Source organism: Cibotium barometz, chromosome 54 (genome assembly GCF_041138505.1).
Source record: "Cibotium barometz isolate CiBa-2024 chromosome 54, ASM4113850v1, whole genome shotgun sequence".
Taxonomy (NCBI): Eukaryota; Viridiplantae; Streptophyta; class Polypodiopsida; order Cyatheales; family Cibotiaceae; genus Cibotium; species Cibotium barometz.
In genome coordinates, this window is record NC_141099.1 from 1,354,297 (window position 1) to 1,371,303 (window position 17,007).

Consider the following 17,007-nt stretch of genomic DNA (forward strand, 5'->3'; position numbering starts at 1 on the left):
GGGTTTTCATAGTCAAAATAGACCACCAAGCACTTGAAATCAAATGAAATGTTATATTAACGTCTTCAAAAGGCCAAAGTGACCTATGAGACCAAAGTTAGACGATGCCAAGTATCCAATGGAGTGATTGATAAGCCAGATGGGGTCAGATCTTTCAACAATTTGGAGGATTGATCGAGTACATCCTTGGTAAGCATAACCCAGTTTGCAGATGCCCTTAGTAGAAAGACCAGCATCCAGATCATGCAAGAGTCTACCATTCTCGAGATATCTGGAAATGACTTGGATAACATGAAAGATCAGTATGTCAATTTTGGAGAGTTTGGTACTCAATATAGTTTGGCTCTCACTTTTGAGCCTGGTCATTATTTAGTGCACAGACAGGAAAATAAGTCTAGACGAGTTGTCTACTTCAAGGAAAGGGATCGGGTCTATTTGCGTATCATGAAACATAGATTGAAACAAGTGGGGAAATATTGTCCCAAGCTTTCTTTCCATAGTTTTGGACCTTTTCCTATAGTTCAAAAGCTAAGTGATGTCTCCATGAAGTTAAAGTTTCCTAACAGTTGGACGATGCAGGATATTTTCCATGTTTCTTGGCTAAAATCATATGTTGGTCTAGAAGTTTTTGATGTTTCAGATGAACATCAGCCAGACGTGGTTGACGAAGCAGAAGTCATTGAGCCTGAGCAGAAGCTTCTTCATTGTTGGAAGCATGGTTCCGGTCAAAGACCTTGTCAGTTTTACGCGAAGTTTCGAGATCGAGGTATCCATGAAGCAATTTGGCTAGACGAGGAGTTCTTTTAGGAGTACCCCTAGTTGTTGGCGGACTACTTGGAAACCATGAATATGCCGCTAAGCTAAGTAGGAGGGAATGTCACATGCACTCTACACTGTAGTTCACGGTGACAAGATGGCTCGTCATCAGTGAATCATTATGCATCAGTAGGACCCTTGAGGATATGATTTTAATGTATGTTGGGGCCCCATTGTGAGCCCCAATGCAGGACATGTCAGGCACGAGCTACGTAGGTCTTTCCTCAGCCATAGAAGGTCAGTTAGTCAGTCAAGTACTTTAACCCACTTGAAGAGAATCATTCATGCATGTAGAAGTCAATCTAGATGCCTTAGGGTTTACATTAGGTCATAGTCTGCATTGCATAGCATTCATCTCATGTGCATGTGAACCCTTAGCTTCACTATCCTTTAGCCATAGCATTATAACCTTTGCATAAGCTTATGACCTAGTCGACAGTCTTATGGACCAGTCGACAGCACTAAAAGCTTCATAAACAACATATATATTATATTTATCCACTCGTGTAGCATTAGGAAGCGAGCGGACCTGCTTTAGCAAACCGACCAGCTTCTTAAATGCATATAAATACCTAGCGTTGCACTTATTCATTCATGCAAACAAGCATTCAATCAATCGATCATCATCAAGCATAGATGGTCATTTAGGCTGAAGTGCATCCATTCCTCTGCTCATCTCTTGCAGAAACGGAGCACATCTAAGCCTACATATTATTCATCTCATTGGTTCTTCTCCATCCTCCCGGGTGAAGAAAACGCATGCATATACAGTCCCTCATAGCCATAGAACAATACCCAATTCAATCCCTTCTCTTAGCCACAGATTGCATGCAGTCCTCCTATAGTCCCTTGGAAGAGTGCATTGGCATTGAGATTGGTCATCATTGGTGCTTCTATAATAGCGTGCAGTTAGCCCTACTCCTGGTCTTTTTCAGGTCTTGCGTTTGGTTCATCTACAGTCCCAAAGTTAGTATTGCAGTTGTTCTCTTTAAAGATATAAAGCAAATACTCCTAGCAATAGGAGGGGGCCCTTCAGTGGGTAATTGGGACCCAATACTGTGTACCTCTCTCTCTCTGAGATACCAGGATCAGAGATGCCTCGGATTGTACTTGCTAGAGTCATGAGATACCAGGATCAGAGATGCCTCGGATTGTACTTGCTAGAGCTGCGTAGACATAGAGAGGGTCTCCTGAGAGGGAGGGGATCAGAGAGGGAGAGACACCTACAGAGGCAGATTACAGACTTCTTTCGACCGGAGATTGAGCAGTCAGGTCAGCAGGCATTGCAGCTAGCCCCAGAGTACAGCTGCACCAGAGGTACACTGATTGATCGGGCTATAGAGCTGGGGCGGTCCAGGCGCCCCAAGATGAGAGGTCCATCTCGACACCGGCGGAGACTACAACAGAGGATCAGGACCATACTAGCACGGCATGGGAGACGTCCAGTCAGAGTACTCACCATGGAGGACATTGAGGATATCCGCCATCGACCGATGAGAGACATCTTTGGATAGTGATGTGTATGATGCTTACCTTTGTTGCTGGAGTTTTCCTCCCACATGTTATCCATTAGGAGCTCCTGGTACCGTACTTTTCCTCATAGTTGTTTCAGTTTCAGTTAGTTGTTTAATTGTTTTTAGCTTTCCTTACACAGACATTGTATCAGATCCACCAATTGTTGTAACCTTTTTGGTCTCATAGGTCATTTTGGCCTTTTGAAGACGTTAATATATCATTTCATTTCATTTCTCTCTCTCATCTTTCAACCTTGGAGAAACAGATTAAGGAACAACAACATCGACATTGGAGATTCCTTAGTGGCAATCAAAGGAAAACATGTGGTTTTGAGGTACGCAGATATGAAAGACAAAATTAAAGTCATGAAGCAAACAAGGTCACTTAAGGGAACGAAGGTGTGGATGGCGGATGAACCCACAGCCACACAGCTAAAAAACAGGAAACAAGAACTCAATAAAGTATACGAAGCAAGGAAACAAGGAAAATGGGCAGTCTACCGTAGAGGTAGAGCTGTTATTGCTGATTTCAGGACAACGAAACATGGTAGTAATGAAGAGTAGCTGCAAGAGAAATCCTTCATGTTATCTAGGATCTCCTACGGTCATGTAGGGAATTTGAACTATTTCTAGTTTTATCTCTATTTTCATTTTGTTGCCCCCGAAGTGGAATGTAATCACATGGATGTATCTGATTAGTCCTATAGGTCAGATGTGGCCTCTAAAGGACGTTAATATAGTTTTCTTTTCTTTCTTTCTTTACTTTCTCTCTTAAAGTTTGAAGTGATAAAGTGGATTGCTAAAGACTCACGAAACTCATGATACAGAAGGCAGTGTGAGACTTTGTGTGACAGGATCCTTTGATCTACGCATAATTCCGTTGCATGTTACATATAGGTTGTTAGATCGACACTGATTTGGGACTGTTGTTGACTTCCTATGCTTGCGTTTACGGCTGAGGACTCCCTTTTAGCCAGTGGTATCAACCTTGCTTGCAAGAGAATGATGAGACGATGGCGTATCAGTTCAACCTTGCTTGCAAGGCTGAACGGAAGAAAACACAGGTTTGATGGTGGGGCAGCAGAGAATATGCAGAAACCCTAAAAACACAGATACTAAAAAACGCAGATGTGGTACAGCCTAGCTCTGATGCCACACATATGCAGCTAGAGGATGAAAGATATCCATGATAGGTGTGGAGGGGAGAGAGAGAGAGAGAGAGAGAGAGAGAGAGAGAGAGAGAGAGAGAGAAAGAAAGAAAGAAAGAAAGAAAGATATATTAACGTCCTGTCGAGGCCAAAGCTGACCTATAGGACAGATCAGAATACATCTTTGGTTACAATCCACTTCGGGGTATCGGTTAAAGAAAAGTGCATGTGGGATCAAAAAGAAACTAACTTCAAAGCTCTCATGACTCATGAGAGTTACATGTTACAATGGTAAAATCACCATGTGCTTAATGTGATTAGATATGTATAAGTATCAAGTTCATGTCCTTCAAAAGGAGGGTGGACCTTTAAAATCTTTGATGATAGCTTTTCCTCCTCTATAGACCGCCCACTTCCCTTGTTTCCTTGCTTCTCTTACTTTGGCCAGTTCCCCCGCTCTATTCTTTAGTTGTAGTGGGGTCAACTCATCAGAAATCCACACCGAGGTACCTTGCAATGATTTAGTCTGCTTCATTACCTTGATCTTATCAATCATATCATAGTATCGAACCCTAGCCTGTTTCCCTTTAATTTGAATGTCAGTTGGGTCACCAAGGTCTATAAAAGGTACCACTTTAGTGAGTCGTTCCTTTATGATATCTACATCCAAGATGTATCCCTCTAGCTGTTCATCTGTGTTGGTACCTACTGACCAATCTTCTGGCAAGCCCCCAATTCGAACAAAAGTTTCCAGGCTTTTGACCCTTTCATTTTCTTTCAGGACTGACAGTACTTCACTGACAAAGTTCTCTGATTTTACCTGAGGTTTTGTGCTTTCTTGTTGTGTTTCCTGTATTTTTTGGGTTGCTTCTTGGGCTGCTTCCTGAATCTCCTGCTTGTTCTTGATGTCCTGCAATTGAGCTTCGAGGCCAGCAATCCTTGTTTCTTGACTGGCAATCTTTGTTTCCTTGTGTGTCAGCTCAGTTTTGAGGGTGGAGACCTCCTGCTGCAATTTCTTCAGTTCTCCCATGATGAAGATCTCCCATGGGGATTGAGGTTTGATAAGGGGTGGAAGGGGGGGTGGGTTCGAGGCCATGGTTGCAAATGACTTCAGTTTAGGGGCCATGTTGTATCACGGGGGTGCTGAAAATAGCCCACAGGGAGCCCCCCCCCTCCCCCTCAGGGGGGTACTGAATTTAAACCCTACTCAAGAGAGGGTAAGGGCGAGCAGAGGAGCAGAGGAGGGGGCTGCTACTACAGCGGGAGGGGCAGGCCCTGCTGCAGCGGCGACGGGAGAGAGAGAGAGAGAGAGAGAGAGAGAGAGAGAGAGAGAGAGCAATGATGGAGAGAGATTGCACAACACACTGATGAATCAATTGTATAATACTCCAACATGTACATTGCTTTTGTAGGCATCAAGCCTCATCTTTTGGTCTAGACCTTAATAAGGGCTCTTCACACCTAAGAGGGTGTTCACACCAACTAACTGCGAAATACCAAACAAAAAGTGTTGTGAGGTTTAAAGAAGGTAATACTTGCATGGGTGTGGACTAGTAGAGGCTAAACCTTTCTTGATCTTGCAGGCATCTCCCATGGAAGCCATGAAGAGAGTAAGTTAGATGAAGACTTACAGGAAGAGGAGGAGGATTCTCAACGGCGAAGAAAAAGAGCTAAGAAATCACATCTGAAGGAGTCTTTAGATGAAGGAGTATATCATGGTCATCCTTTGTCTGTCTTATGGCATATATATGATGAACTTTCTGACAGTGGAAAGCGGACCAAGTTGCTGACATTACGGTTTGAGTATCTTATGAAGCTGAATATTGTTTGCGCTGGAGCTGAAGGTGTCCAAGATGGTCCATTAGAGCTGCTTACAAATCTTTTCCCAGATGACACTGGCCTGGAATTACCCACACAGGTATTTTTAGTCAGTGGACTCTCTAAATACCGGCCTTTGTGTTTCAAGAAGCCTAACATAGTTCAAGCTTGAAATTGTTGTTTGAGTTTTCTTTTTGTGGGGCTTTGCAGGTAGCCAAACTGTCTGCTGGAGTGGACTTCCAGTACGATGTCAACCGGATTTTGCATCCTTATAAATGGGTTCAGCATTTGGCTGGTGTTGACTTTCTTTCCGAAGGTCCTCCTTCTGTTGTAGATGAGATTTTACCAGGGGAAAACCCAAAGGGATCATTGATTCGCAATGGCTTGGCAGCATATCGTCGGCAACGTCGTGTCCAAACTGTACTGGAAAAACTTCGCAGTCGAAGGAAAGCTCATCTAGCTCTCAAGTGAGTATTATGTCCATCCTTACCTGTATTATTTTCCACTTGCCCTTACCTGTATTTTTTTTATTATATGCAAGTGTTTACTCTGTTTTGGCAGCTTTTTTGATAATATAGGTCATAGAGGCAGCTTGAGTCTACCCTTTCTTTGGTTAAGAACTTGTTCTGCTGGGTGGGCAGTATTTGTAGAATGACCCCTTATAATGATATACAGGGACCAACTTGATACCCTGACATTTGCAAAATTGCCTCGCTGCCTGCATACTAAAGTGCCCTGGGGTTCATACAAGGCAAAGTGTTATCTACACAACTGGGTTGAGATCACCCCATCTGGGCTGCAAAAAGCTCCGGCTAGTATTGATGATGCATCGACTGTTGTTGCGTTGGCTTCTCCTGTGGATGGGATGGAAGTCTCACCAATAAATAGTTTAGAATCTGCAAGGGAAGATGGGGAACTTCCTTCAGCTGGATTAACCCCAATCCCTTCTTTTATTGTGTCAAAATATGCTGATTTGACAGAAAGGAAAGTCTTTCCCATCAAAGAGAAAAGCCACATGAAACGGTTCTCTTTAGCGCCAGCAAAAGGTGCATTCACAATGTTGGGAAACTCAACAGGTTTTGAAGGGCTGGAAGCTGGTGTTTTGGATGATGAAAACATTCTATCAGAAATGGCTGTTCTTGCAGAAGGCAGCATGGATCATTTGGGTATGACTGAGGTTCTGGATCCTGCCAATTATCAAAAGGTGATGCCAGCTTGGGAAGATTGTGGCAGCCGGGTGTTTACTGCTATCTTTAGAAGAGATGATGGTGCTGAAGGAAAAACGATTGACTTGGAAGCTCAGGTATTATTAACTTTTGGGATCTTGAAATATTTGCTACTCTTTTTTTCAGCTACTGGATGGAGTCTGGGTGATACAATACACATGTTGATGGAAAAAGTATATTGGATACATGCTACATATACCTACTTTTGAAAAGAGCCCTTCCGTATCGTGGGTAGCCATTGGAAATACTTTCTTTGGATGACCTCAGTGAATCATTTTTATCAGTCTGGCTTAATGTCCCTCGTGAGCCTGAGGTTGTTAGATGCTACTAGCCTGCATGATGCATCAAGGAAGAATGCTCTAAATTTCCCCCCTTAACATGGTTATCTACAGCAAACCCTGTACTCCATCTTGTGGATCTTCCATGTCTAAAGCTTCCCCATCATATGCGAGACTAGAGCATCTTCTAGAGCATTTTTAGCTGCATGTCCACTGAAGCCTTTACAGGCTTTCAGCTATACAAGCTGTCCTCCTTGGCTGTAGGAGTTCCCTCAGCTCTAGCTTTGGTTTGCGAGTCGTGTGTGAGTAATGCTTTGATTGAAATGTTAAACACATCTAGCTTATTGGCATCTACCTGCGTACAGAGATTTGGAGGGTGAATCTGTGAGTTTGAAGAGTAGACGACTATTGCAAAACTTTGCAGTAAGGACTGAGTGAAAAATGCGCTTGGGACTGGTGAGGTTGTGAGATTTATTCACAGGAAACAGCAATATGAGTAGGAGAGCTGATTTGTGCACTCCAATATGATTAAGGATTTCAGCAATGGCCAGTCCTATGCCCTTATAGCTGCAATCTTCAATATGAATTTGTCATGTCGATGAATAAGAGGGTCTTAACACACGAGCAATCATATTTAGTGATTGATCATCATTTCTTACCAGGCTTAGGCAAGGAAATGGAGACCTCTTGAGAACTCACGTAGTTATGCATCTGCTGTATTTGGGTGGCATATGGACATAGCTGGCCCATAAGTGCAGGTTTTGGGCTACCTTTTGGGTTAGAGATGTGCACTGAGCATTTTGTGGGCCCTAGCTAGGGACCAGTCATCACTAGCCATCAAGGTAGGCAGGGTAGGTTGGTCAGTGTGAAGTCTCACAGTTTGGTAACCCACTGGGAGTTGAAGTCTGTACACTTGTCCAGGCCTAGTGCTGGCGCTAGGCATGCTTGTACTCAGTCACAGCGCATGTTGACAGGTTTGGACGGGTCGGGCAGCAGCAGGAGGCATTTTTTGCCCTTTTTAAAGGCCTTTCCTCTTCCCACTTCCTAATCTATCAGGCTTGCAATCAAGCACCTGCAAGCAAGCATCTGATATCAAGTAAGCATCTCTGAAACAGTCCAACCAGTAGCCAGCAGGCAGCAACCTAGTGCATAGTTTCTTCTCGAGTAAGGAGTCCTGCCTTCTGTCCCAGAATTCAGCCTGCAACTAATTCAGTAGGAGGTAAGTTCAAGAGAACATGTCAGGTCCTGAACATTGAGCTTGTCTCAAATTCAGAAATAAATTATATACACTGAAAGAAGATGTGCTGCCAAGTTGTCAAGCTTTCGGAAGGTGATTGGATATATGTTTAGGTTATGAAGCGGAGGTGGAAAGAAGTTGACAAGTGCTGCCCAAAGTTTTTGTTTTAAAGCTTCAAACCCTTTCTTAGCATAAAGAAGGTTGTTGACGTTTCTAGGAAGCTTCATCCTTGATTCCTTCATCAAGTGGGACCATGCATGACGTCTTCCATGGTAGTTGGTTAAAGCCGTGTATGAGTGCTACCTACAACTGTTTTAGATGAGCCCTAGCTAGAGGTTGGCGATGGAGCGAAATTTTTCATCACACTCAACAAGAACAACAATGTAAGCAAGGTGGGACTAAGTTACAAGGCCGCTCTCAAGTGTGGGACTTAGACAAGCCTTCTTAGCCCTTCTCCAGAGAGAGAGAGAGAGATTAATCGTCTATGAAAGACCCAAAGGGTCTTTGAGACCAAGAAGTGTACAATGATTTCCATGGAATTTCATCATCATGGAAAAAAAGAAAAACACAACAACAAGAAAATGTATACAATGATGTCCGGAGACGGAGTGATGTATATCCAGTCCTGATCTAAAGCATCAATCTATGAATATCCATGAGCCTATCTTAACATTAGCTGAACAAGTCACTTCTGTGGTACTGGGAGCAGCCCGCCCAGGATATCTACCATGGGAGAGATAAATAGAGTTGACAGGCTCGGTAGATCCACTGGATATGGGAAAGTGACCCTATGTCGCTCAAAAGTCTCCTGAATCTGGAGCTAGTGGGTAGGGCGGGTTTAGGGATGCTAGGCTCGCGGCTCAATCCAGCATGACTCCAGGGTGTGGCCTGGTAGAGGATGGTGTAGCCAAGGCTGTAGGCTCCACTATGGGAGGAGGGTTTGCTGTTGGTAGCCTGTCCTCCTGTGGGTCAAAAGAAACGGGTGATGGCTGGCTGGAGGAGGTGTGGGCGGTGTCATGGTGGGGGGACTCTGTGTTGAGCTCAAGGAGGAAGAGTGCAAGGCAGCATTGTTCTGGATAGTCTATGATCTTGAAATCTCCTCCTGATCTCATAGTATACTGGGCATTGGCAAATGTGGTGCTCCTCTAACTCAACCTCTCGCTGGCACAATCTGTAGATCTATTCTCCCGGGGTATCCTCTCAGCTCTCCCTCTATCCGAAGGCGGTGTTAAGATACCCTTACTGGCCAACCGCAATCTGCATGGCTTGTGACATGTATATATCAAGGTATCCTAGCCTGTGGATGAAGCCACATCTGTGTGCCTCAAGAAATTATCCCTTTAGTACAGAATCTTTGTGCCCAATTGAATTATCCCTCGTGATGATGAGAAAGACTTAATCCTATACTAATTACAATGTGATTAGTGCTAATGTAAGCTAGGGAGGATGATACCTAAACACAAACATGATGAATAACTTGAACTAATTAAGCTTTAGATTCAACCATAATTAGGTTACAAGATTAAGACTTGTACTCATAAAGAGGCTTGAGAGCTTGCTTGATTCCATCGATTGAAAGTGACCCCTTTTATATAAGGGAAGTTCAACAAGGCTTTGATAGCTCATGTGGATAACTGTGACTAGATGACTTGGCACTCTAGTATCACTCATTTCAACACCTCCCCTTGATGCTAGATTGGGTTTAATTTTTAGGCTTTCACTCTTCCTCTCTTCCCCCTTGTGCTATGTTGCATTGGCCCTTGTGTTACTTTGACACTATAGCTACTTGTGGCCAAGGTTGTTAGAGGCGTAAGAGGCGTTTGGTACGAGGCGGGTATAGTACGCGCCTCGAAAGACTCGTATTTTTTAAAGACGTTAGAGTCGTGTTAGAGGTATCTTTATATATATATATATATATTCTCCTTAGTCAATCATTTTCATTCCTTTTTTAGTATATCCTTGAATCTATTTCCATAATATCAAAGCCAATGCTTTGGAAATGACTTTCTAAGAAACATTTAAATTATCCATTTTTCAATGGATATTTTTTTTCCACCCTTATTGAAGAGTTTTATTTCTCCATGGTTTGAACCATGAGTCAATGGATGGTAGTGAATCCCTTTGTTTACTAGCCTATTTGGGGTTATACAATGAAATGTAAGAACATATCCACCTAAACATTTATAAGCTTAATCAAGTAGAAAATTTAACTTTAGAGTGACAAACTCCTAGTTAAGTGATTAGTTTGTTTTGTTGTTGACATAATGACTCTTGGAAAAATTATATATATATATCTATCACTATATATATATATATATATATATATATATATATATATTTATATAGTGATAGATAGATATAATATATATAGTGAAAGTTGAGAGAGAGAGAGACTAGACTAGAGTGTGTATGTATGAGCTTTGAGGGAGGGAGAGAGAGGGTGTGTATGAGAGGGAGAGAGAGTGTGTGTGTGAAAGAAAGAAAGCTGTGTTAAACGTCTGCAAAAGGCCAAAATGACCTGTGAGACCAAAATAGTCCATCATCATCATCTGGATACATCATCAAGATTCAAGGGTACAAAGTAAAATGAAATGAACTGAAATGAACCGGTAGAGTATAGAGAGAGCTCCAAAAGTGGGTATAAAAAACATCATCATCCTAGTGTGTTTAAAGTTTGAATTTTAAACTTTGAACTTTGGGTCTTGAGAAAGGCTTAAGGGAGGGAGGGAGAGAGAGAGAGAGTGTGTGAGAGGGGCTGCCTTGGGCCCTTAAAGCCCTTGTTTAAAGACTCAAACCGGCAAAAAGAAAAAAAAGAAAAAAAAAAGGTTTTTTTTGTGGACGCCTCGATCAGGCAGTTGAACGCCTCGAACTCGTCTAATCGTTAGAGGCGCGCCTCGTAACAACTATGCTTGTAGCTATGAATTTTAGCTTTAGTGCGTCATATGGCCTTAGAGGTTGATTACATCACACTTTTTGTAGAGACAAGAGCGGTGAAGAATACGATGGTTCTTTCTCTAGAAGAGCATGTCTTCTGCTGAAGCGTCTTTGACCTCGATGTAGTTTGTGTGCTTCTTTTTGTGATAGCAATCTTCTTCTAGGTGACTAATTTTTCCATAGTAGTCACAAACAAGCTTTGATTTATCTTTATTGCGAGATTCATTCTGTGTGTGACTAAGTTTCCTACAATAATAGCATCTTGGAAGTTTAGGCGTTGATTGATTTTTCCTTTGAAATCTCCCACCCTTTGCATAGAGTAGTTGCTCACTTGAATGTGATTTGAATGGTTCTTGATCCTTGAATTCTGATTCATGTTCAAGCAAGATGATTCTATGTCTTGAATTTTAGTGTTGGACACATTTTAAAGTGTAGCAACGAGTGATTCATATGGTTCTTTGTCAACACTCTTTAACATTACAACAATAGATTCATCTTCTATAATAACTTTCTTCAAAGCACTAAGTTGTTGCTTGATATCTTTGAATTTGCTGATGTGTTGTGTCATGGTCTCGGTGTCCTTCTTTGACACTATAGCTACTTTGCCTATGAATTTCAGCTTGAGTACATCATATGGCCTTAGCGCTTGATTACATCACACTTTTTGTAGAGACGAGGGGTGAAGAATACAATGGTTCTTTCTCTAGATGAGTGTCATGTGCATCACAGATGCCATGGACATTCTCTGGGCTAGATCCAGAAGAGGCAAACAGATAAAGACCATGAACCAGTAGAAGATAGGTAGAACCAGAATGTAGGAGCTTCAGGTGTAGCATCTGAGGTGAGCATGGAGCAGGACAAGTGGGATCATGGAGGGAAGCAGACGGCTGAATCTAGACAAGGGCTGTCGGCTGCAAGAAAGAGGATGTTGGTTGCCAGAATAGCTGTCGGCTGAAGTCAGCAGAGTGGACAGCAGCAGGCGCATCAAGAACATGGATAAGATCCAGTCGGGCTGCATTCAAGGGACTTTAATGAACTTGTAACTGGCCGACTAGCAGTCGGCCAGTTCACCATTTATTCCAAGGGGCTATAAATAGCCCCCCTTGCTCAATGTCTTATTCATTCAATCCCACTAGGGGTTTGGATCCTTAGAGGTCCCATAGGGGACAGATTTTAGGGTTAACCACCTTTTTATGAAGGCAGCCAAGGGCTGCTAGATATGTACCCTTTTTGTACCATAGATTATACTGAATTTCCAGCACTTCTTACTCTCTCTCTACTCTCTCTCTACCTGCGTTTTTGCATCAGATGGTGCGTTTTTGCATCAGAAGGTTTCCAAGAGTGTTTAGGGCTGAAAGAAGACTACCTAGAGCTTCTGCATGTTACAATGAGTGTGTCTTCTGTTGAAGCATCTTTGACCTCGATGTAGTCTCCTTGTTTCTTTTTGTGATAGCAATCTTCTTCTAGGTGACTAATTTTTCTATAGTAGCCACAAACAAGCTTTGATTTATCTTTATTGTGACATTTATTCTTTGTGTGACCAAGTTTTCCACAATGATTCCAGAACCTTCTGAACTCGGTCATAGTCAATGCTCAATCCATCTCTAGTGATCTTGTGTCCCAAGTAAATGATGTCTGTCATAAAAAACTCACATTTACTTAATTTAGTATATAGTCGATTCTGTCTTAAAATAGATAAGACAATCGTGAGGTGTCTAACATGATCCTCAAGAGTACAACTATATATCAAAATATCATCCACGAACACCACCACGATTCTGTCTTAAAATAGATAAGACAATCGTGAGGTGTCTAACATGATCCTCAAGAGTACAACTATATATCAAAATATCATCCACGAACACCACCACGAACACCACCACAAATTTTCTCAAATGTTCACGAAAAAGATCGTTCATTATTTGCTGGAAAGTGGCTGGAGCATTGGTTAACCCAAAAGATAATACGAGAAACTCGTAATGGCCATACCTAGTCCGAAAGGCGGTTCTTTCGACATGCCTTTCATGAATACGTATCTGGTGATAGCCAGTACGTAAATCTATCTTCGTGAAATATTTCGCTTCTGCTAACTGGTCAGTCAGGTCATCTGATCTAGGGAGAGGATAACGGTTCTTAATTGTCAGCTTGTTCAATCTCTTATAATCTATACACATTCTCCAGGTGGTGTCCTTCTTTCTCCTAAGCAACACAGGTGCACCCCAAGGTGATTTACTTGGACGGATCTGGCCCATCCTCAAATAATCTTTGAGTTGTTTAACCAACTCATCTTCCTCAGCATGGCTCATCCTATAAGGTGGAATACTGACAGGATGAGCACCAGGGATCGAGTCAGTTCCTTAGGAAATACATCTTGAAACGAATCAAGTATCTTCTGTAATTCTTTGCTTTCAAATACACTTAATTCATTGACATCTATAGAAGGTATGAGAAATGAAGAAAGAGGAATCAATACACAATGGAAAGCAGTATACAAAGAAGAATCCATTATATTTTCAAAATCAACTATATTTACAAGAGGTCCCTGAGAGGGATGTATACAATCACCTAAAATACTATACTGGGTATTCCTATGCTGAAAAGAAAAAATATGACTAGACCAATCTATCTGGACTTGAAGAGTCTTAAACCACTCAATCCCTAATAACAAGTCTACATGTTCTAGGTGCATAATATAGCATTCAAGAGTATCTTTGTAGTCCTGAATCTGAATTGGTAGCATCTCCACCTTTCGATCCAATACTTGCCGACCCACAGGTAGGCGTATCTCATAGGTATGATCGCTGGGTGACGTATCAAGACTCAATTTTTGCGCAAGTTTGTAGTTAACAAAGTTGTGTGAGTTGCCAGGGTCTAGAAGAATGTGGATTCTATGGCCATTCACTTCTCCATAAACTCAGAGAAGATCATGCAAGCCAAAAACTTTAGAGTTGAACAGACAATGAGAACATGTACTAGGGCGAGAAAGTACAGTAACTGACGTATCTGTCAAAGACAACTGGTTAGGTGCCTTTGGCTTGTGTCCTGCGTTGGTCTTTGCACCCTTTTGCTTCGGGCACTCGTTACGCATGTGTCCTTTTTCTTCGTAGATGAAACAACGTCCCTCCTTCTTGAGCTTCAAAGCCTTAAGGAGTCGTTTCTTCTTCACTCATGTCGAAGTGGAATTCTGCGAAGGTTGGTCCGAAGACTTTCCTTCAGTCGTGTTAGCCATTGGTGCGGAGAACTTTCTTTTGTGCTTGTTCCATTGCTTGGTAACGGGTTTAGACTTGAAAGAGACCATTGCATCATCATAGATACGAGCTGAATGAATGGCCTCGTCCAAAGTTTTGTATTTGTTATTTTTAATCTGTAAACGGTATGAGTCTAGTAAACCGGCTACGAAGAACCCCAAAAGAGTAGTGGGATCCATCTTTGTAGCTTTCATCTGCAAGTCCCTAAACTTCTGGAGGTAGACCTCATAAGTGAGGTGCTGCGAGGTCATGGTCAAAGCTGTAAACCGGGCAACATCGTCATAATCATCCTCTTTCTTGAGGAATTCCTTCTTGAAGACGTCTTCAAATTGTGCCCAAGTCGTTGGCTTAGGGTTGAGTTCCTTCCACCAATGCAACGCTTTGCATGAGAGGAAACCTGCTGCTAACAGGATCTTTTTTCCATCATCATATGGATGAAACTGAAAATGGACTTGCCACTTATGTAGCCAAGTGTCCACGATCTCCTTGGTACACTGCTTTTGCTCGCCCCCGAATTGTTCCGGAGTAATGTTGGGGCCTAAAGCAGAGGCCAAGGTATCCATACCCGAAAGAGTAGGTAGGGTAGTGGTCAAGAGAGAGATGGAGTTCTGCAAAGGTTGCATATGCGCGGCGATTTGTGCCTGACGTTCCGAAGAAGAAGCTTCGAGAGCTACTTTGAACTCTTGGAAATCAGATTTGGACACATAATCGTCAAAAAGATCGGCATCGGTATCTTCCGTAGCCTGCAAGCCTTCGCGTTCGACAAGGGGCTCCAACTCGGATTCTTGGGTCGACATCTTGAAGAGGGCAAGTGGAGAGAAAATTCGATCTTGCACAAGAAAGTGCTAGAGAACTTGAGAGCTTGAGAGCTTGAGAGTTTGAAAACTTGAGAGATGTGTGGCAAGAAGCCCACTTAAGGGGTTTATATAATCTTCCCCAAAAGCAACTTGAGCTTTTGCTTTTGTGTATTTATATATATACATACATATATATATTCTGTTTTCTTAAAAAGAAAACACCTTTAAACCTTAGGGGGAGTCTTTAAACTCTAAAAAAAAAATTTAATCAAAAAAAAAATGAAAGCAGTCCAAATCGGCGTTCGATTGCTTTTATTGTTTTTTTTTCTCCCCCCTCCTGGATTTAGCGCTGCTGACCTGCCCTGCTATCGTCGCCTGCTTGGCTGTTGTCGCATGCTCTGCTGTTGGGTGTCCATGGCCGCCTGCGCCAGCCTGCCTGCGTAGGTGGCGCCTGCCTGCGTAGGCCTGGGCGCCTGCACGCTTGTGCCTCCCAGAGCCGGTAGCCCACGACTAGAACGCGACCAGGCATAGCCAATTGATCACTTCTCTCGCGCTCTCTCTCTCTCTCTCTCTCTAAAAAGCGAACATGTTTTTTTTTTCTCACACAACTGTTCACGCGACTGCACAAACACAACCAGCCTTCTTCTGCAAAGCAAAACAACCCTACTAAACCACCTACTTCCTCATCACGGATTCTTTGATGAAAAAAAACAACATACTATCTGAAAAAACAGTAGCATGCATAAACAAAACACCAAGCTTCTTGAACACATACCTATCTTCTCTACCTACCGACTTGCTCCTTCACGAGGCATGCTCTGATACCACTATCAAATCCCCATAGGATCTCCTCGTAGAACGCTCCTGGTACAAGACTCGAAACCTGCAAACAAACCAAACAAACAAGAAGGGGGTGCAGGCCTGACTCACCTCTGAACCATGATAGCCGTGGGCAAGCCCACAGACTTGGTTGTCCCCACCGAGCCATGAGCTGAGCTAACTAGATGGACGTACCGACCAATCTCTACCTCGCGACGTCCCATACTGCCACGAAGCTACCCTCGGAAAGAAAAATTGAAATGAAAATCTAATCCTAGTCATATGCAGCTCACTATGTACTCACTATCTAGCATGCTATAGATGTACAACCATGATAAGTGGTATACTACTAATTCCATCCAACAGAGATGGTAGGGTGTAGTACCTCATACATGGGGCATGGGGCGAGGACTCTCACATTTGATGTGCCTTGGTAGAGGCTCTGGACTCTCTCCTCAAGTTTCAACTGTCTCGAGGACTCCAGGGCTAGCCGGGGGTATCTATCAAGTGGAAGCTCCCATAGCCTATGCCAGTATGTCACTGTTTGGAATAGAGCCTCTGTCACTATCGGTGCAGCCCCCATCTCTGCCCGCACAATCTCATATGGCGTTGATGTTTTACTCCTAATCATGCGTGAGATCATCGCCACGAGAGAGAGACACGTCTATGAAAGACCCCAAGGGTATATGAAACCAAAAGTGATACAATGGTACCATGGATATACCGAGCCATGAAACACTGAAAGAAAAAGTAAAAACAAAACATCTGACACTAGTGTACATACATGTAATCATCATATGATCTTGTATAGAGTGAGATATGTTGTGGTCATCCAATGATGTTACCCACCTTGGCTAGAACTAATTTGATGGCGGAGGGAATGTTAGGCCTTTGTGATGGGAGCATGTCATATTTGCAGAGAATCTCTTGGATCTCGCTCTATCTGATGGAGGGTCATGGTGTTCTGGATTGAGGGCGTTTGGTTTGTAGGATAGATTGGGCTTGCTCACTGAGAACTCCTATGGAGGTAAGGAGTTGAAGTGTGGGTATGGGTGGTGGCCTCTGATGTCACAGCAAAGGCACTTGCATGGGTGGTGGTACTTTGATGTCCTCTCATGAGATATCCTAGGCTCAGCTAGTCTCTGCCAATCGCGATACACACTAAGCTTGGA

The 17,007-nt window shown here is 42.8% G+C and overlaps 2 protein-coding genes across 5 annotated transcripts in view; one reads left to right on the forward strand and one right to left on the reverse strand.

Annotated features, from left to right (window-relative positions):
* Nucleotides 1–17,007, forward strand: part of LOC147607766 (THO complex subunit 5A-like) — a 100,213-nt gene that overhangs the window by 20,991 nt on the left and 62,215 nt on the right. For all 4 annotated transcript variants that reach the window (XR_015264642.1, XM_086790104.1, XM_086790103.1 and 1 more), the window contains exons 4-6: nucleotides 5,062–5,396; nucleotides 5,507–5,763; nucleotides 5,972–6,599. Coding sequence is in view for 3 of the 4 variants with exons in the window: in XM_086790104.1 (XP_086646230.1) it covers nucleotides 5,062–5,396; nucleotides 5,507–5,763; nucleotides 5,972–6,599 (1,220 nt within the window). In the remaining variant the exon portion in view is untranslated. The remainder of the gene's footprint in view (nucleotides 1–5,061; nucleotides 5,397–5,506; nucleotides 5,764–5,971; nucleotides 6,600–17,007) is intronic.
* Nucleotides 3,546–4,755, reverse strand: LOC147607767 (uncharacterized). Its single transcript, XM_086790105.1, has one exon. It carries the CDS (start codon nucleotides 4,602–4,604, stop codon nucleotides 3,828–3,830), a length of 777 nt encoding a protein of 258 aa, XP_086646231.1. The 5' UTR covers nucleotides 4,605–4,755; the 3' UTR covers nucleotides 3,546–3,827.